The sequence below is a fragment of the Vitis riparia genome, chromosome 4 (assembly GCF_004353265.1).
Source record: "Vitis riparia cultivar Riparia Gloire de Montpellier isolate 1030 chromosome 4, EGFV_Vit.rip_1.0, whole genome shotgun sequence".
Taxonomy (NCBI): Eukaryota; Viridiplantae; Streptophyta; class Magnoliopsida; order Vitales; family Vitaceae; genus Vitis; species Vitis riparia.
The window spans coordinates 16,890,596-16,910,820 of NC_048434.1; the positions used below are offsets into that span (position 1 = coordinate 16,890,596).

The following is a 20,225-nucleotide window of genomic DNA, read 5'->3' on the forward strand; positions in this document are numbered from 1 at the left end:
CCTTCACAATTTAAAATGAGAGAGAGAGAGGTTATATGCTTCTAGCTCCATGATTCAATGGACAAGATGACAAAACACCAGAGGGAAGAGAAAACAGAATCTTAAAAAACTAAATAATAAAATAATATTAAAAAACCAAGCAAATATAATAATAAAAAGGAAAAAGTAACAGTATCTTTGTTAGATCTGCATGTATTTACAAATAAAATATTTTATTTAATCAAGATCGTGGAAACCCAATTCCCACCCATTTTCCCACATTCACCGCGTAATCCGGGTTTTTCCTTTCCTCTTTTCTTTCTCTCCTCTCTCTAAAAATGAAAATTTGCATGTTTCTCTCCCCAACATGAAAACCATTTTCTCAGGTATTCTGTTGATGTCCTTCCTTGATGTTAGAATCCCATGTTGTTCAAATCCCACTAATTTTGTATGTTTTTTTTTTTCCTCAGATTTTTGTGGAGAATCTTCATAATTTTATTGTTTCATGGAATATGAAGTTACCCAATTGTGTAAGCTCCTCTTTCTCTATGTGGGGTTCTTTTTCCCTTTTTTTTCCTGGGTTTTGAATGGTGAAATGGTATGTTTGGACATTGTGAATAATGGGTTTCTTTCTATATTTTCTTTCTGGGAAAATTATGCTTTCTGAGAAGATTTGATTTGGTCATTTTTTTCTCTTTATTTACTTATTTATTTATTTTGTTTCTTTTTTTTGGGGGGGTTTCAGGTTTCTCAACTGGCTGATTCAAAAAGCAGGAGATCATGTGTTTGCAGCATTTTTCCCACAGCTTCTGTGCTTTGTCTAATGTTTTTCATAGGGAGTGTATTAATAGGACAAGATTATTCAGAGGTATTCATATACATATATATTTCATAGCTTCTTTGCTTTTTTATTTTTTATTTTTTTTGGATTTTATGTGTGATTTTGTGCCTTTTAATCTACTGTACTTTTGGGTTCTGCATTATTGCATTCATATATGTTTCGTAGCTTCTTTGTTTTTTTTTTTTTTTGAATTTTTGTGTGATTTTGTGCCATTTAGTTTACTTTACTCTGGTTCTGCATTATTGTTTTGCAATTTACATTGTTGATATAAGGATTTGTAAGTAGTATGAAAATATCAATAGAAAGGAAAAAGAGTGAAACCAATTGGATTGATATTATAACTTGAGAGTGGGGATTGCTTAAGAGCAGGAAGAATTCGTAGTGGAAGGAAGGGGAGATCTCGAGAAGGGAAGGAATTTTTGTTTCAATACTGAAAAGGAAAAATTCAACCAATGATCATGTTCTGTGTATATGGTTGATTTTTGTTGTTGTTGAATTCGGGAAGAAGATTTTCTTCTTGTACTTGTTGTGATTGGAAATTTTGGTTTTGAATGCGTTATGTTTTTATGTTTTTGGGGCTTGATATGCAGAAATTATCGAGATGGGGGATGAGTACTGGTATGCTGAATTCAGTATCTAACAAATGTGAGGTTTGTTCTTCCTTCCTTCCTGGCTCTACTATCCATGGTATTTTTATTTAAAAGTTCTTGATTTTTAATAATTCTTAACCTCGCCTGTTGAATAAGAATATAGGGATTTGTTGCTTATGTTTTTCCTATCCATTTTAGAACCAATGCAGGGCTAATGGTAGTGAGGCATTACCTAAAGGTATTGTTGTCACTTCTTCGGACTTGGATATGCGACCATTATGGGGCTTTCCAAAGGTAAAGATCTGCATAATGTCAGGAAAAATCTACATCAACATCACTGGATTACTTAATTTTCTATATATGCATCTGTTTGAATGAAGAAAAAAAAAAGTTCTTAATCGTGTTATTGAGATTTTTCATTAATCACTTCTAGAAACTTCTTTCATGAAAACTAATTAGAATGATGTTTGACGCTGCTCAAAATGCAAAAATACCGAAAATTTTAGCTAATAATTTGTAACTTTACTTTCTGAAACTCAAATAACAGTGTCAGCAACCAGCTAACCACAATAATAAAGCCTTATGTATTTAATACATGGACACAAGCATTAGCCTCTGCTAATTGCCATCATTTCTTTGTATCTTCTCGTGTTTACATTAATCGATTTTAACATCCTTGTTTTGACTTTCACGTTGTTGGAACAGAAGAGAAAAGATCTTAAAAGGAACTTATTAGCAGTGGCTGTCGGAGTAAAGCAAAAAGATCTTGTGAATAAAATGGTTGAAAAGGTAATCATCAGAGCTTGTAAATCCTTCTGCTTATGTTTTCCATCCCGGATCATATATATTTGCAGTTAATTGCATTTTATTCACTTTTGTTGCAGTTTCTATCATATGGTTTCGTTGTGATGCTTTTCCATTATGATGGGGTTGTGGACGAATGGAAGGATTTCAAATGGTGTGACCGGGTCCTTCATGTAGCTGCAATCAATCAAACAAAATGGTAAGTGGCTTAGGTCTTGCAATCCCGTTCATCATTTTGAATGGGAAAGTGTTTCATTTTCATAAATATGTTCTCATGGCTCTTCTTTTGCTTAATGACAAGGTGGTTTGCAAAGCGTTTCTTACATCCCGAAATAGTGGCAGAGTACAATTACATTTTTCTTTGGGATGAGGACCTAGGAGTTACAGATTTCAACCCTCGGCGGTATGTTTATGGCATTACTCTTAAAATTTTAAAATAAGTACTTCCAAAATGGTTAATCTCACTTCCCAGTTTTGGTATGTTTGGAAAAGATGAATGAGCATCATACTATGTGGAAAAAAAATTTTGGGCATTGATCACTTTGTCATCCAAGTAAACCAATGCAGTAAAATATACTATTGTAAATTGAACTGGTTCGATGATAGTCAGTCCCAATTTGTAATTATTATTTATAATTGAAATCTGTAAATTATTATAGAAGTCATATCTGTGCATCAAAGGCTAGTCATAAGCACAATGCAAAAGATATTTGTTGGTAATTGGATAATGAAGAAAGCCCAAAACACATAAAAGTAAATCACTAACCAAATTCCTTATGTTACTGACTGAAAAACCTGTTAAATAATCTTTTTTTTCGGGAGGATAATAAGGAGAATATCACAAAAGATGTGAAAAAAGCAGATCAACCCAAGAAAGAGAGGAGGCCCAAAAACTTTGAGGGCCTAAGGTGTCAATAAATTCAAGGAAGATCTTAATATTCAATACTTGATTTGACTGTTGATAAATTGAAAGGATAATTTCTCTTAACTTCTTTTCTAGCCTGCCAATCCCTCCAAAGAAACCCTATTCCATTCTTTCTATGTGCACCACACAGGACAAATGAGGCTAGCCACCTTTGGCAACTACCTCCTGAGCTCTACTAGTACTAGCAAATGTTCCACACCAGCTTGAGAGAACTTCACTTAAGAGGGAGGAAGGGCTCAGATGATAGCCAACACTATTAACAATATCAACCAAATGCTTGCCAAGTTCTCCACTTTTTACTCCAAAAATCACGCCAAAACCACACTCTAGGCCCATCTCCCACTAAAGCCGAATCCATTCCAAAAATTTTTTATTCTAAAGATAATCAATACTATGATTTTGAGCAAGCGCCTTGGTCTCTTCCTTCTATCTGGTCTTTGCCTTCTGTCGTACAATAATTCCTTCCTAGTGTTTATTAAATTCTTCTGTGTACAAGCTTAGGTGATTGCAACCACATCCACAATGGGTATACATGTTCAGTCTTAAGTGTGCATTTGGATAATGGAATAGAAATGGAAATAGTATGGGAATAGAGGTGAATCACAATACCATGTGAGAGGAATCAAATCCTGGCAAGAGTGAGCTTCGGTTTCCATGAGAATGAATTTTTTATTCCTATTTTCATTTATACAAAGCAATCCAAACACAATAATGATTAGGACATGGAATGAATTTTCCATTCCCACTCTATATTCTAGCATTTCAAACATTGATTAAAATATATGGTTACACTTTCATGCTCAAATTTTGACGTCTAAATGCGCTAACATATGCCATCCTCTAATTGACATACTATAAGTTTACTTGTTCTCCGTTTATCCTGGTGATTTTTCTTCAGGAGCATTTTTTATACAATTTTCTCAAGATTTTAATTAGTGTTATTTGGAAATAATTTGCCAGAGAAACCCCTTTTTTTTCTGTTTTCTTGACAATGAATTGGCGGCTCTTTGACATAATTTTAAGCATTTTCTTTCATTTAAATCTATGAACCAGTTAAGGAATGTCCCCCTATTTCTTTTTGTGTTAGGGGACCTTTTCCGAAAGTACATGATACTCCAAATAAGGCCCAAAAAGTGTAATTTTTAGGCTGCAAGAGTTCATGGAAACTAGGACACATAGTTAATGTACATGGTTCAGTAATTTGTTTACAAAAATTGGAACTTGATGTTTCACTTTTTTTAAACTGTTAGGTATGTAGCAACTGTTCAAAGAGAAGGACTTGAGATATCCCAGCCAGCACTCGATGGTAGCAAGTCAGAGGTGCATCATCAAATTACTCTACGTGGGAGGAGATCGGATGTGCACAGGTTCCCACTTGTGGTTTTATTTGCATTTGAACAATGATGTTTGCTTGTTGAAGAACAGAAATAAATCTGTATGCTATGTTTGGTTCTAGAAAAGTACTTAGGAAAGAAAAAAAAAATGCTAAGGAAAATGATTTTCTCATATTTGAAGAAAATACAATATAATTAAAATTAGTTAGAAACTTATACATTTTCAAATTTTTTAATCTTTATATAGAAGAGTCAAAATACATAAAATTTTGAAATATCATATAAAAATAATGTATTGACTTTAAATCTATTTTTATTTTCATTCACTTTTTCTTGTCTTCTACTTTCTCTCTATCTTTTTTTCCCTCAAATTTTCCAAGATCCAAACGTAGCCATAGTGTCAGCAAACTAGTCCACACATACCAGAGTAGAATGTTATGTTAATTCATTTGGGTTATTACGACCATGAAAGTGGTTCTAATATGGACTCCTCATTCGAGCGTTGGATCATACTGTACTGCTTGTGAGATGCAGCAAGTGGATGAAACAATTAGAAGTAAGTGTCAACAGTTTTAATAATCTCGATCTAGGTTATGCCAAAAATAGAATAGTTTGAATTTGTGAGGCTTTTAAGTTTTAAAAAATGATCTAATTGACAACATAATTTATCCGAATAATGACACTGGTTGAACTTCCTAAACTCCTTAGAGAATAGTCTCTAAAAGATTCACTTAATACAGTTAACAGTAACCAAAAAGTTTTCTTTTGTGATATATATGCTGCCCTTCAAACTCCTTGCCAATAGCATGCAAAATGTAATTTGGTTGCAAAAAGGGTGCTTCAAGAAAGTTTGTTATTCTGTTGTACTTTTTGTAATTGGTTTTATTCATTTTGGCAGACGGATTTTCAAGTCTAGCGGTAGCGGGAAAATATGTGATGAAAACAGCACAGCTCCTCCTTGCACTGGGTAATATTTTTACCTAAAAGGAAAAAATAACTTATTTGGTTTTGTGCTTTATCTAGCTGAAAATTATTTGTTTCTTAGTTTCCATATTGTAACTCAAGAAACCCAATTAAAAGAAATAGAAGCTGCTTAAGTTGAGGAAACTAAAATGAGAATCTGTATTTTACAGGTGGATAGAAGTGATGGCTCCAGTCTTCTCAAGAGAGGCTTGGCGTTGTGTGTGGTATATGATCCAGGTATCTCATCTCCACTATATATGGCCATTTTTGACATAAAAATATGAGAGGATACTTTTATCTATAAAGTATCTAGTAAGTGATGATTACAAGGTAAAGTTCAAAGCATTATCAGAAGGTGGGACAGAGCTGACAATCTACTATCATAGATTGTCACATTTCATGAACCATGATTAACATCTTGTTCTTTGATTATTTTCACAGAATGACTTGATTCATGCTTGGGGCCTAGATATGCAACTGGGTTATTGTGCACAGGCAATCTTCTATTTGCACTCAAATTCTTCATATTATTTTAGTTATTTATGATCTTTTCTAGCTCTTCTTTTAGCATCTAATTGTTGCAGTAACTGATGCCTAAGGTATTCTTTTGACAGGGTGATCGAACTAAAAATGTTGGGGTAGTGGACTCCGATTATATAGTTCATTATGGTCTCCCTACATTAGGAGCTAATGACCCGGACAAGGTTAGAAAAATTATATTTGTACCATACAAATACCAAACTAAATTCTTTCATCAATTGTGCAAATTTTTTTATTCAGATGTATGTCTGTGCATATATCTTTTAGATTAGGATCATTTATGTTCAGACTCGTATGCATGAGTATTTTTATATGTATGGGATATTGGTTAGGAGTAGACGGGATATTCATTGAAGTAGTGAGCATCAGTAACTCTCATCTTTAGAGTAGCTATGTATCACACCCTGCTCAAATGAAGCCCTCATGAGCTGAAGGTTCTAGATCTGGTCTCAATTCTTGAGACAGTCTAGACTACTAGGATGGTGCATCAGATTTCCAGAGTGTGCTAGAGACAGTTAGAATAATCTAGAAGCTTCCAGATAAGTTCAGAGTCCTCCAGAGGGCCTAGACGACTTTGAATTGTGTGGAACTCTCCAATACTATGTAGGGAATAGGAGTATTGAGAATACTCTGAAACTTTTGGCAAATTATATGCATGGTAAGTTTGCAACTGTTATAGGAAGATTATAGTCTTGAAAATGCTGAGCTATCGTAGAATTTCTTCTGCTGTAAATCGGTGGAAAGCTTCTTCCTGTGAAATAAACTCAGAGTTTTCATGGTTGTTCTCTTCCTTCAATAGTATGGCATGTAAACATGCTTGAATCATCTAAATTTTGCCTAAATTTCACTTTGGTGTTTAGGAGAGGTTCATGAAATGTGACTTACATGTTTTATTGATGGAGGACATTTTAGTTCTTTCACATATTCAAGCATAATTTATAATCTGATTCCACTCTATCTTGGTTATACTTCATCTTTTAATGTCATTACCATCTTTGATAACAAAGGTCTTCTTTGTTCAAAATATGTAACATTTGACTGCTGGAATATTTTCATCGCTGCCATCCATACAACAGATCAATTGTATCCAACATGAGCTCTTTAGTCATTAATTGAATGCTAGCAAAGTACTCATCTTACAAATTGAGCAGAACTCTATGAACTATATATGTTTTTAGAATAATCAGTGTTCAAACTCTTTACTAGATCAACGCTCCTCAGGTTAATGCTGATCTCTTTTTTTACAATGAGATATTCCGGGTCTTTATGCATATTCAATTGCATGATCTGCTGTACCTTCTTTACCACATATGCATTGTGCCTGTACACTCGTGTTTTTCTGACTATTAAACTTGTAGTTTTCTGGTAAGCAACTTATTCATTGCCAATAATTGTTCATTGGGCAGACAACTCCACCAGTGCAGGACGATGATTCTGAACCTGAAAAAATAACGACAACAACTACTGCAGAACCACCAATCTCAAAATTGCCAGTTTCATCAACGTCTCCAATTAATTTTAGAGTTGAAGTAGGTTCTGAAACAATCTTTTAGCTATGGAAACTGCTTTTACTAGTTTATTAGGCTAGTTGAACCTAGTCTCTCACCAGAACAGTGTGGTGTAATTCTGAGCCTAGGCCCTGTTGGAAACTGTTTTTAACAGAAAACAGTTTTCCAATTTTAGAAACTTGTTTGGCAAATTTTGGACTGAAATAAATTTTCTGAGAATTTGTTCTAAAAACCAGGTAACTTTTCAGAACAATTGGAGGTGTTTCCAGGTGTTTTTATATAGTGTTCTCAAAAACAATTGAAAATAAGGAAAACAGAATGAAAACTTTTGCACTGCACAGTACACCTGCAAGAAGAATAGACCGAGAAAACTGCTTTTTGTATTTGAGTTTCCAAACAGAATTTTATTCATGAAAACAATTGAGAACTGTTCTCTAAAACATAATGCTTTTGTACTAGAGGGTTAATGCCCTCCCTACCCTAGAAGTAACAGATATCATGAAGCACAAACTATATAACTAGTAGGAGTCTTTCAAGCACAACAAAAAGGCGATGACACACGACATAGATATTAGTCTACCCCAATCATAACGAGGCATTGTTGTTATGCAGGTGAGGAGGCAGTCCTATATCGAATATAATATCTTCAAAAAACGGTGGAGACAGGCTGTTAAGGAGGACAAATGTTGGAAAGACCCCTACCAACAGTTGGGAGAGAAAAACACACACTAGTCAGTATTTAAACATCTTTTTCACTTCCAGTGTAATGTATGCATGCTTTTGCATCACAGACACAAAAAAGGGAAAAGGCTAAGACAAAGACAAAGACAAAGGCAAAGGCAAAGGCAAAGGCGAAGACACTACAGCAGATACTCCCTCACTGATCAGGAATTATGTTGTAAAGATCTGTTATGGAAAAAATATTGGGTGTCCAAAAATGTATTCTTTACTGTGTGGAGAAGTTCAAAGCTTCAAATTCTCCTCTCCCCGTCTTGATATATTTTGTAATCCAGACCTTGTAATATATCACACATTTTTTTTCAAAATAAAGATATATGTATACAAGCTAGAACTTGATTTGAATGACTGAACCCTTTCCTTTTTCTTTTGGTGCACTTATGAATTTTCAATTGCAGGGCAAAGAGATGAAGATTAGCTTGGGAGAGATGCATTTCTCGTCATTTGTTTACTCATTCGCCTCCCTAGAGTCAATACTCAAACATGCTTTTGGGCTGAAAAATGTGCAGCTTAGCTTCTCTGCAGAGTCCTCTTTGTCATCTTTCAATCTGCTGATTGATTCTTGCTTTTGATTGCAGATAGACCTCTCCAAAACCCGGAACATTGAGGAAGTTGGGATTCGAGGTTTGCTGATCATGGAACACTGGTTTACTCAAGGTAAGAGAAGTTAGCTGTGGATTTGAACAGAAGATGAACATGTTTGATCCGAAGATGGTGCTGGTTTTATTGTATAAGCTTGTTTCTAGGAAAATGTTCTGCCCATTTTTTTATGGAGCAGCTGGGTAATAGCGCAGATGCCAAGCTGTCAATGGTCGATGGCGTGATATACAATGTAAGTTCAAATCCTAATGGTTTAAGCTTTTAGGAAATTGCTTGTTCAACATGGTGTCAGAGCTCTATGAACCCAAATCTGGTTGAAACTTTTAGGAAAATTGGTTATTGAACATGGTATCAAAGCTTTGATTAACTAAAGGTGATCATAAATTTGTGATATTGCACCACTGTTGTTTGCCTTCCATGGCGGGCATTGGCCCACTTGACAGGGGTGTAGGAGCATGATATATATCATAATCTAGATCCTTAGATCTTAAATGTTTGGGAACTGTTCTCAAGAACAAATTTTTGTTTTTGAGAACAAAAAAACACATTTGATTGTCATCTGTTCCCTAAATAGGTTTTTGAGTACCATTTTGAAAATAAGATAGTTTTTCGAGAATATATTTTAATTATTTTCACTTATTTTTTAGAGGCGTTTTTTCAAAAAAATAATGCACAAATATTAAAAAAAAAAAATGGTAGAAAAGAAAGCATCAGATATAAAAGTTATTGTTAAGAAATATTTGAAAACACATGTTGAAATTGTTTTTCAAACAAACTTTTGTTTTAAAAACACCAAAAGCTGTTTTTGAAAACAATCCAAACAAAATCTAACTTTGTGGTTTGAGAGAAAATGCGACTCAAAAGCTCGTTGATATGTCGACATATCGTGCATCAGAGGGTATTTCATGGAGAAATATCGATTGATACGATATTTCATGGAGAAATATTGATCTGAATAATTTTGGGAGAAATCCCTAAAAATGCCGACATATCGTGTATCGGAGAGTATTTCATGGAGAAATATCGATCTGAATAATTTCGGGAGAAATCCCCAAAAATCGACGATATCTCGCGATATATCAACGATTTTTCCCAATATATCAAATGGTCAATGCGGGTCAACAGAGGTCAAATGCGCTACAGTGTCTCAAAAATGCCCTTTTTCTGTGTTGAGGGGATTCAAACCCCTTGGTTTGGGGTTCAACTAAGTTACCATTAGGGCCGGCATGCCCCTTGTTTAATATCATGCAGTAAACATATATGTATTGAAACTCATTATATAAAGAAAATATTAAAAAAAATGTTTTAAAGAACAAATTAATTATCATTATTTTATAATTAAATTCAAAATTTTCTTTTAATTGATTACCAAAAATATAAAAATTATCATGATAATTTTCTTCGTAGTGTTTTTAATATAATTAATAATTAATTAAATATTAAAAAATTATACATATATCACAATTTATTTTATATTATTTAATACAATTTAATTAAATAGATTATAATTTTAATATTAATATCTATTTTAAAATTAAACATATGATAATCAAATATCATAATATTATTATGAAATAATATTTGATATAATTTAATAATAAATATACACTTATAACATTCATATACGATATTATTATCAAATATGATAAATCATGTTATACATATATCAAATTATTTAATAAAACAACTTAAAAATATCATTATACTTCTAATTATATTTTTATAAAGTTTTCTTATATTTTTATAAATTTTGATCAATTTTAGACTTATCAATATTTTTTTTTCCAAAATATCCGTTGATATATCGGTATTTTGATTTTACGGATATATCGGTGGATATTTTGACATAAAATATCAAAATATTGTACGTGTCAATAAAAAAATATAAATTTGATAAGTATATATTGATTATTGAATTATATTAAATATTATTTGATCATTATATTGTAATATTTGATTATAATATATTTCGATGAATATTTTAACACAAAATATCCGTAAACCTAAAATTGATCAATTTTTTCGAATAAATTGATATATATATATATAAATATAAAATATTGTACATATTAATAAAAAAATATAAATTTCACAAGTGTATATTGATTATTGAATTATATAAAATATTATTTGATGATAATGTTGTGATTATAATATGTTTAATTTTAAAATCTATTTAATATTAAAATTATGATATATTATAATTTAAATGATGATAAATGTATAAATTTTTAATATATTAATAATATTAAAAACACTATTAATAAAATTATGATATATTTTTACTAATCAAATAAATGAAAATTTTTCATTTAATTATAAAATAGTTATAATTAATTTGTTATTTAAAGTGTTTTTTTAATATTTTATTTATATCAGAATTTTTTATATCTATTTCCTTAGTGCATATTATTCATCAAAGGGCATGTTTGCCCTAGTGGAACTGGGAATGCTTTATGAACCTTTTGTCCCCAACAGCAAGAAATAAAAGCTCAAGCTCAATTTTGAGCATTGACCGTTGACCGCCTGTGTTGACAAGCTTTGAGCAGGCGATATATTCATGCTGTCGGTGGGTACCGACACACCGATATTTCGGCGCTCTTTGGATTAGGGGAACACGTGACTTGTTAGCCCCCTTACAATATGGGCCATGGGGTTTGAAAATCGGAACGGGTTAGGTTTAAGGCCCCAATAGCTACCTCCAACAATGAATGACATGCAGAAGGTGACATTTTGTCTTGATGATAATGCTAAATCTCCAACGGGCATCCAATCTACTTTGATTGTCGGCTTACGAGTCAAGACATCATAAACAGCTCATGTACTAGATGGAAAGAGCAGAAGTTCACCACTAAGATGTATCAAATCCATTGTAGAGACCCTTTGGCTTTGGATAGTGTAACCCTATCCTCGACCAAGTAGAAAAGTCTTTGGATGAAAGCCCTAAAAATATAACTCATTGAAGTTTACAAGTAAATGACAAGTGAAAAGAGAAAAGCAAATACCTTGAGTGAAGGCTACCACTACATCTTGACATGTGAGTGTTTAGTAATCTTTTGCATCACATGTTTGTATTGTCTTAACTTAAATGTCTCACCCTAAAATTAAATATTTTCTTTTAATTTATTATTTAAAAGGGTGTGAACCTTTTTTTTCCCTTCTCAAAACCTCTTTTAATACCATAAAATAATATTAGGGCAACTAAATTCTAGAGAAGAATTAGGTATATTAGAGTCCATTTGACGATTATTTTAGGAAATATTTTTGGTCTAAAAAATGTTTTCGAAAAAAAAAAATTAAGAGTCTGTTTGATAGCAGTTTTTTAGAATAGTTTACCATTTTTCAAAACAAAAAAATTGGAAAACACATTTGGTGACTAGAAAACTATTTTCTGTTTTTTGTTCTCAATAGTAAAAAACAAAATGTTTTCAAATAAGATCTTTTAGTCATTTTCAATTGTTTTCACTTATTTTTTAGAGTTATTTTAAAAAATAATTATATAAACATATATAATAATTAAAAGTAAAGCACTAGACATAAAAATTATTTTTAAAACATATTTGAAAATAATAAAAATAGGTTACTAAACTTATTTTTGTTTTACAAATTATCATAAAACAGTTTTCAAAAACTATTCTTAAAATCTATTTTTCAAAAATGTTTTAAAAAATAATTATCAAACATGGCCTAAATGTTTAGTAAATTTTGGGAAGCACTTTTAAAAATCTGAAAAATCACTTATAGTGTTGAAAAATCTTGGAAAAATAATTGATAAGTAATTCTCTTAAAAATACTTCAGGAGAAAACGCTTTTACAAAAATCACTTCGAGTAAAAACACTCACAAAGCATATCATGCATTGACTAGTTCAATAAAGTCTCGTAGAAGTGTAATCCTTATGAAAAAAGTGGTAAGAGTCTACAACACTTCATCCACCAATTATTATGGTGTTTTCTTGGGTCTAAAGAAGAGAATTTTCCCATGATTTCACAATATATTCATCAACTAGGGTTCATAATCACTTTGCTTCTACTTCACTCAAAAATCAACCTGAGTTAGGGTTTTAAAATAGGCTCCATTGATAGATTAATTATCATATATGAGAAGCCTTTAAGAGATTATAAAAGGTATGACAATTCTATTAAAATTTAACTTTTACAGTATTTGTTCTCTGTATTTTGATCATATTTTTCATATTCAGTACCATTAACATACTTTTCATATCTTGATCAACTTTTTTTTTGCCTTAACATAACCCAAATTTTGAGGCACCCCTTCTATGATCCTAGAATTAAATTTTTAACCCTAAGATCCAAGCTGAGAACAAACCAAACACCTTAACCTTTATAGGCAATGTCTAATTTGTCAAAAAAAAAAAAAAAGGAAAAAATTGAGAAAAAATGTATGAAAAAAAAATAAAGAAGAAAAGAATAAATGTGGGAAAATAAAAAAAAATTAAAATTAATAAATTATTCTATATACCAATTCCCACTTATTTAACTTCTTTTAACTGTTTTATACAAAGATTGAATAATTTAAATATATATAAATTTTTAATTAATTTAAATTATATTTAATTTTTTTCTTTTATATTTTACATGATCAAATCAAACATGAAAAAATTAGTATTTTTATTCTTTTTTTCTTTTTTTAGTATTTTCATAAAACTAAACGTGATACTCCAAACTCTTTTTTCTTTCTTTGGATCATAGATTGAATTTGGAATCACTTAGAATCTTAATCGTGACATCTCAATAAACAAATTTACAAGCCTTGTCATTAGGTAGTAAAACATTACTCAATCATTTCAAGTCCAAGTTAAAAAAAAAAAAAAAAAAAGACACGTAAGGGAGTTGGGATTTGAAGTGAAAAATTAGGGTTAAATTGCCAAAAGAAAATGTTTGGACGAAAAGGCCAAAAGGCACCTTCTTGTTGAATTTAATTTTGGCATCTATTGATTGAACTTACTCTGCTCAGTCACCTCTTTGTACCACAAATTAGTACACTTTTGAAAAATCAACTTTGTTTCACACCCAAAATGTTTTTTTTTTGCTTTGAAAAATGATTAATTTTTTTAGAAATTAGTTTTATTTAACATAAATAATAGCTTGTCATAAAAAAATTTATAAAATTTATTACAAAAAACAATTGAGTTGACTCCAATTTCAATTAATCGAGCATATATTGAGAATTAATCGCAAGTATGAGTGAGTTCAATCTTTACTATCCTTAACCTTAATCATATAATTTATTATAAGTGGCTCAGTTTGGATTATGGATGATCGGAGAAGTAAGAAGAAAAGAAAATAAGAAATAAATAAATAAATAAATTTAGACTCGATAAACCCTCCAAAACTTTTTTCTCATTGTTCTTATAATTTATTTATAAATTTAAATAATAATTTAATTTATTTTCTTTAATATTTTTCTTTGTTTGAACAAGTATAGAATAAAAATACAAGTTTATTTCTCAAAAATAGAAAATATGAAATTTCATTTTAAAAAAATTCACTTATTTGTTTGAAATGAAATGAGAATGCTATTTCAAGCGTAAAGAAGATCAAATTGAGAGAGAGAGAGAGAGAGTGGTCACCAATTGTTTGATAGTTGGCTCCAAGGAGCACATGGGATGTTGCAAGTTTGGCATCACAAAATGACGTCAATCAGATTCCCAAAACACTCTTCTCAAGGCACCAAACTCACACACTCTGCTTGTGTGTATGCCCACGGTGCCATGTCCACATATCCCACATCCCACATCACCCCCCTTGAACTCCTATTTGGAAAACATTTTTTTCTTCCCAAATTTGTAAAACATATTTTTTCCCAAACCAAAAACCCATTTGATAGAGAAGATGGAGAATTGTACCAAAATTTTGTAAATTCTATTTTAATTCATAAAAATGAGATTGAAGAGGAGGTAGGAGGAGATATAAAATAAATCAAGACACACACACACACACCCCATTATTGTAGCAAGTAGTTGATAGGTTTAATTGTGGCTACCCAACTCCCACCCAACTCACAGAGCCTGGTTGGCTACACCTAAAGGCATTGATGAGTGATCATATATTTCCATCTTCATCTTCCTCTACACCCACAATTAAAACTCGTCTATTTAAAGTCTTTCTCCACCTGCAATTAGGGCTCCTCCATTTAAGGTAATTCAATCTCTACTTTCTCCCACTCTCACTCCCTATTCAGGTGTCCCACTTGTCAAATTGGGACTGGACCACCCAGATCGATATGTGATTTTCTTGCTTTTTTCCTTTTTTTCCCTTCCTTCAAATTTTTTTAAAGCATATTTAAGATAAATTCCGTCCTGTTTAAATTTATAAATAAAAATTACATGACATATCATTGTATCGATAAAGATAGCATTTCAAGAAACCTATATTTTTTATAAACTAAATGCTATTCGAAAGTCCAATACAAAATCAAAGCCCAACCCAATTGAAGCAACAAAAACACAAGTGGGAATAAAGAATACCCACGTGGATTATCAAAAATTATTCTATATAATACAATCCTTATTACGCCCACTAATGCATTAAACAAATAATTAACACAACACTAAAATAAGTAAGCAACCCACAAATCAATAAAATCAACCAAATCATTAGTAGCATAAGAGCCCTACTAAGCACTACACATTAAAAAAAACATCATCAAAACTCAATACCTTGTTGTCCACACATGATGCACATAATGCCCATAAAAACTAGCAGTGCTATGTCCAAACAAGATTTTCCCACTTCCAAGAAAAGTTCAGTTGTGTCCTAGATACTGAAAAATAGTTTCTTGGCATACATGGATTTATATTCCACCTTTATTTTAATTTTTTATTTTATTTTATTTTATTTTTTGTTATAATCTATCACCTATTATTGATGTAACAAAAAATAAATAAATAATATTTTATTTCTCCATTCCTAAAAAAAAATTATAGAACATGTCACCAATGTGAACTTTGTAAAGAAAAGGTGTAATCATAATGGAAGGGGGCAAAACATGCTTGGAGATGGTAATAACTAGTAACAATAATATAATATTTGATAATAATATTTAATTAATAATAATAACAATAAACAAATAAAACAAGAACAGATATTCTTGCCATTCACACACACCCAGCAGAATCAAGACCCCCAAAATCAGTTAAAAAGAAAAGAAAAGGAAAAGGTAAAAATAATTTAGAGAGAGAGAGAGAAAGGGGATTGAATCAGAGATGGCAGCCAAAGCAATTACAGGTTTTGGGAGTGAAAGAGCAGAAGCCAAAGGGCCTGTTTGGGATGTTGCAGTTGATGGCATAGCAGCAAGGGGAGGGCAGGCAGAGGCCCTTGGCCCCTCCACAGCAAGTACAGAGGGCACATATCTGGAAGCTCCCCAGCCTCCTCCTGCTCTCATTCAGCACCATCTCCACTCTCTCCTCCACCACTGGCACCATCATCTCAACTCTACTGTTACTGCTACTGCTACTGCTGATGTTCCCAGTTGCATACCCACTTGCCTCCTTTACCTCAAAATCCAGGCAAACAAACAAAAACAAAATTAGAAAAGAAGGTACCATTCAGGGGGTGACCCATTTAGGGGAGAAAATTGAAGGGATCTATGAAATCTGAGGTGGATTTTTTGGTTTTAGGTTTTACTCACATTGATCATCATCACAGTGGTGAAGAGCATGAGAAGCGAAAGAGCACAACCCCATTTGGAGACATGTTGCTATGAAGCTGAAATGGGTGGGTTTTGTGGGGAGAGGGAGTGGTGATGGAGATGGGTTTCTTCCTTTTGTGGAGGTGTTTCTGATTTGGTGGATCATAAATAAGTGTCAAGAGGATTGGGTGTGGTGGTGGTGGGGTTTTTGATGGGTTTTAATGGTTTTTGTAACTGTCAAGAAGTGGTGGTGACGAAGGAAGTGGAGGAGGAGGAGGAGGTGGTGTGGTGATGAAATTGAGGTGGGTTAGCATAGCAATGGGGATTTTGTGGTTTGGGGGTTTGATTGGAGAATGGAAAGGTAGAAGAAATGGCAAAAATGAGAAAGAAAGACCCAAACCCCCCAACCCTCACTACTACTATATGTGTCTAGTGTGAATGTCATTATATCAAGCACCCTAGACCATATCTCCTTTAGACTTTGTGGTCATCCCACAGTCCACCCTATGAGTTGTATTTTCATTTATTTAATTTTAAAAATTTTTAGGGATTTTTTTTTATGAAAAGGTAACTTGCCCATATTGAAAGGAAAGCAAATTTTAGTGAAAAGTAAATTCATTTGATCATCCAAAAGAAAGGTTTTATGACTTTTGAGCATTGTAACCTAACTTTATTTCAGGGTCATAGGTTTTTAATAATAATTAATTTCATAATTTATATGAAAATGTGATGTTTTGGTTATATTAGGACTATGATATGACAATTGACAAGAAAAGGCCACATTATTTAGAAGTTTCCTATTAAAGATGGAAATTTTTTGCAAAGGAAAGAACTTTTTCAAAAAATTTGTAATTTTGTTTCTTGTTTTTGCCTCTTCTATTTGTCCTATTTGGCTAAAATTTATATGAAAATGAATTAATTTTTGTAAAAATAAAAATAAAAATAATAAAAAGACTCTTCTTTGGCAAAATAACTTTGGAGTGAAGCAATAATTGGGATATCTATGCATTATAAAATTCTCATTTACAATGCTTCTATTTGTGGCTCCTCAAACCTAATTTTCCTAATTATGAAATTAAAATCTCACAATTTAATAATTTAAAAATAATTAACATTTAGACTAGATTCTGAAATATATGACAAAAAATATAAGGGAAAGAAATTAAAAAGAAAAAAATGAAAGAAAAAAAAGGTTTAAAATTAATAAATTATTTTATATACAAACTCATTTAATTTATTTTTCTTTTTTTTTATAAATTTTCAACTATTTTTAATTTTAATTTATTTTCTTATGTATTTTACATATTGAAACGAAATAAGAGAAAATCATTTTATTTAACATTTTTTTTTTCCTTAGCGTTTTTTGAGAACCCAAAAATAGTCTTAAAATTATCATCAAATTATGAAATATCGAAGGTTGAACAAGAAAATGAATATCGGTGTTTTCTCCTCCCCAAAAGGGCACCGTAACCATTTGGGAAGGTTGGGATGGGATGTGTTGCATGGTTAAGAAAAGAGAAGGAGAAGCAAGGAATAATGATTTATTTAAAAATTAAAAAATAAACAAATAAAGCATTAGCTCTTTAGTTTTCTTCTTTTTTGGTGAAGCCTTTGATAGCTTAAATTGGAGGCATAAATCCAACAAAATTGGTTATAAGAACTCCATGAGCATTTCCGGACACAATTGTTTAAAAAAGTCTAAGGTGATGTTTGTTTTTTAGCTGAATAGAAAAAGCCAAAATATTTTACTTTTTCTATTCAGCTAAAAGTAACTCATTGACATCAATCAACATAATTAGACTAAACTTATTGATAACAAGTTCACTTTAATTATATTGGTTAATATCAACAAGGTACTTTTAACTAAATAGAAAAAGTCAAATATTTTGGCCTTTTCTATTTCAGCTAAAAAACAAACATCATCTAAGTCAACACCAAGTCAGATAAGTCTCCTCCAGATTCCAAGTACATGAAAGGGAAGGGAAGACAACAAGGTATGTTCGGTAACCATTTTTAATAACATTTCAAACAAGTTTCAAAAAAACAAATTAATAACATTTCAAATTTCCTAACATATTTTTATTATACAAAACATTATAAAACAATTCTCAAAAACTATTTTTCAAATTTGTTCTCAAAAACGCATTCCAAATAATAGGATTCTTCAATGTCATCAACATATGTTTTATTTTTTCACTTCTTATTTTATGAGCTTCCGAAATATAAGTTGAGCTCCTCGGCCAAGCTCAATGGCAAAGTGCTTGGAATCACGCCATTTCCGGGTTCAATTTTGTGTAAATAGTGATAGGAAAAGAGAAAAAACTCAGGTCCCATTAGATGTTTGACAGTATCCTACGAAGTATTTCCAATCTTTGTAATACTTAAAAATCAAAATCAAAAAATCATAAATACTTTCTAAAATTACTATCAAATACTTTCTAAAAATGGTTTGTTATTTGGAATAAAAACAGTTTTCTAACTTAAAACATGTTTTACAAATATTTGATTTTAAAAAGTATTTTGTAAAATTGTTTTAAAAACAAGTTCTAATATTGGAAAATACTTTAGGTGTTTTTTGCATTATACATAAATGTACAATACCTTTACGGAAGAAAAGTACAAAAACTATTTCTCATACATGAGTTCCCAAATAAAGTTTTATTCCTTACTTAAAAACCATTCTAGAGGAATGTTTGGTAAAACTTAATATTTATTACTTAATGACTTAAGTTGACTTTAAATTATATTATATTTAAATTATTGACTTAAAATTTATTACCTAATTCTTACCTTAAATATTAAAATTATTTGATAAAATTAACTTAAAATTTATTCTAAATCATCAAATTGACATATTCATCTTCATAAATTATAATTAGAGTAAAAAAGATCGAGTAATAATAAAGATCATGGAGTAACAAAAAAGATCATAAAGATAGTTAGGACATATGAGAATAAAAAAGTAAAATAAATATATGGATTTAAAAATAAGTTAATTTAAGTCATATTATTAAGTTATATCAAACAAATTTAATTTGTTTAATGAATTAAATTAAATTATTAGACCACTTTAAATTATTAAGTTGGTTTACCAAACATCCACTGAATAACTGTTTTTTTATATTCTTAAGAAAGCTTTAAAAGAAACATGGACAAAACCCTCTTTTCCCTCTCCCCTCTTTTTAGGCATAACACTAATGAATAACCAACCAAGGAGCCCTCCATGGCAGAGCCCTCCATGGCAGAGCCCTTTGGACTCTTCATGGAGACCCCAATCTCGAGGTGCTGATCGCTCCCACCGCAACCAACACCAAGTAATTCAAAGCATTCAACCAAAGGCAAGAATCGAACCCAAGACCCTATGCCCAAGAATTCACCTTAACCAACTAGCACTCTGACTGGCAATAATAATAGTTGTATATAAGCACTGATTGAAGCTTCTTTGGGTTTATGTACAACAATGTTAAAAATTTATGCATCACAAGTTCATATACATTCCTAGGAATTTTTTACTTCAACAAAAAATTTCATATCTCCAAAAAAAGGTCACCAACTCGAAAATCATACACTTAAAAGATGAAATCAGAGACTTGGAACTTTGAGAAACCAAATTCATGATGTTTAACCATGAGTAAACCAAGAACATGAACAAACAGCTAAAAGAATGAAATATAAGGGTCACCAACTCGAAAATCATACACTTAAAAGATGAAATCAGAAAAATTAGAACTTTGAGAAACCAAATTCATGA

General features: G+C 31.3%; 3 protein-coding genes across 6 annotated transcripts; 2 read left to right on the forward strand and 1 right to left on the reverse strand.

Annotated features, from left to right (window-relative positions):
• The first annotated feature begins 222 nt into the window (after positions 1-222).
• Positions 223-8,553, forward strand: LOC117913656. 3 transcript variants are annotated; one of them, XM_034828691.1, is made up of 15 exons: positions 223-365; positions 450-509; positions 725-847; positions 1,411-1,470; positions 1,609-1,704; positions 2,116-2,199; positions 2,295-2,413; positions 2,516-2,617; positions 4,390-4,506; positions 5,372-5,440; positions 5,607-5,673; positions 5,878-5,931; positions 6,051-6,140; positions 7,383-7,505; positions 8,097-8,553. In XM_034828691.1, the coding sequence occupies exons 2-15, from the start codon at positions 492-494 to the stop codon at positions 8,214-8,216; spliced, it is 1,242 nt and encodes a 413-aa protein (XP_034684582.1). In that variant the 5' UTR covers positions 223-365; positions 450-491; the 3' UTR covers positions 8,217-8,553. The 3 variants fall into 3 exon arrangements, with proteins under 3 accessions (XP_034684582.1, XP_034684583.1, XP_034684585.1); XM_034828692.1 differs by lacking the exon at positions 725-847; XM_034828694.1 differs by lacking the exons at positions 223-365; positions 450-509 and having other exon boundaries at positions 821-847; positions 1,411-1,465.
• LOC117913657 lies at positions 8,552-9,166 on the forward strand. Its single transcript, XM_034828695.1, has 3 exons — positions 8,552-8,725; positions 8,801-8,879; positions 8,969-9,166. The coding sequence occupies exons 1-3, from the start codon at positions 8,567-8,569 to the stop codon at positions 9,085-9,087; spliced, it is 357 nt and encodes a 118-aa protein (XP_034684586.1). The 5' UTR covers positions 8,552-8,566; the 3' UTR covers positions 9,088-9,166.
• Positions 9,167-15,912: 6,746 nt separating this feature from the next.
• Positions 15,913-16,894, reverse strand: LOC117912232. 2 transcript variants are annotated; one of them, XM_034826745.1, is made up of 2 exons: positions 16,475-16,894; positions 15,913-16,334 (listed from the first exon to the last, which is right to left on the reverse strand). In XM_034826745.1, exons 1-2 carry the CDS (start codon positions 16,502-16,504, stop codon positions 16,044-16,046), a joined length of 321 nt encoding a protein of 106 aa, XP_034682636.1. In that variant the 5' UTR covers positions 16,505-16,894; the 3' UTR covers positions 15,913-16,043. The 2 variants fall into 2 exon arrangements, with proteins under 2 accessions (XP_034682636.1, XP_034682635.1); XM_034826744.1 differs by having other exon boundaries at positions 15,913-16,340.
• Positions 16,895-20,225: the final 3,331 nt, after the last annotated feature.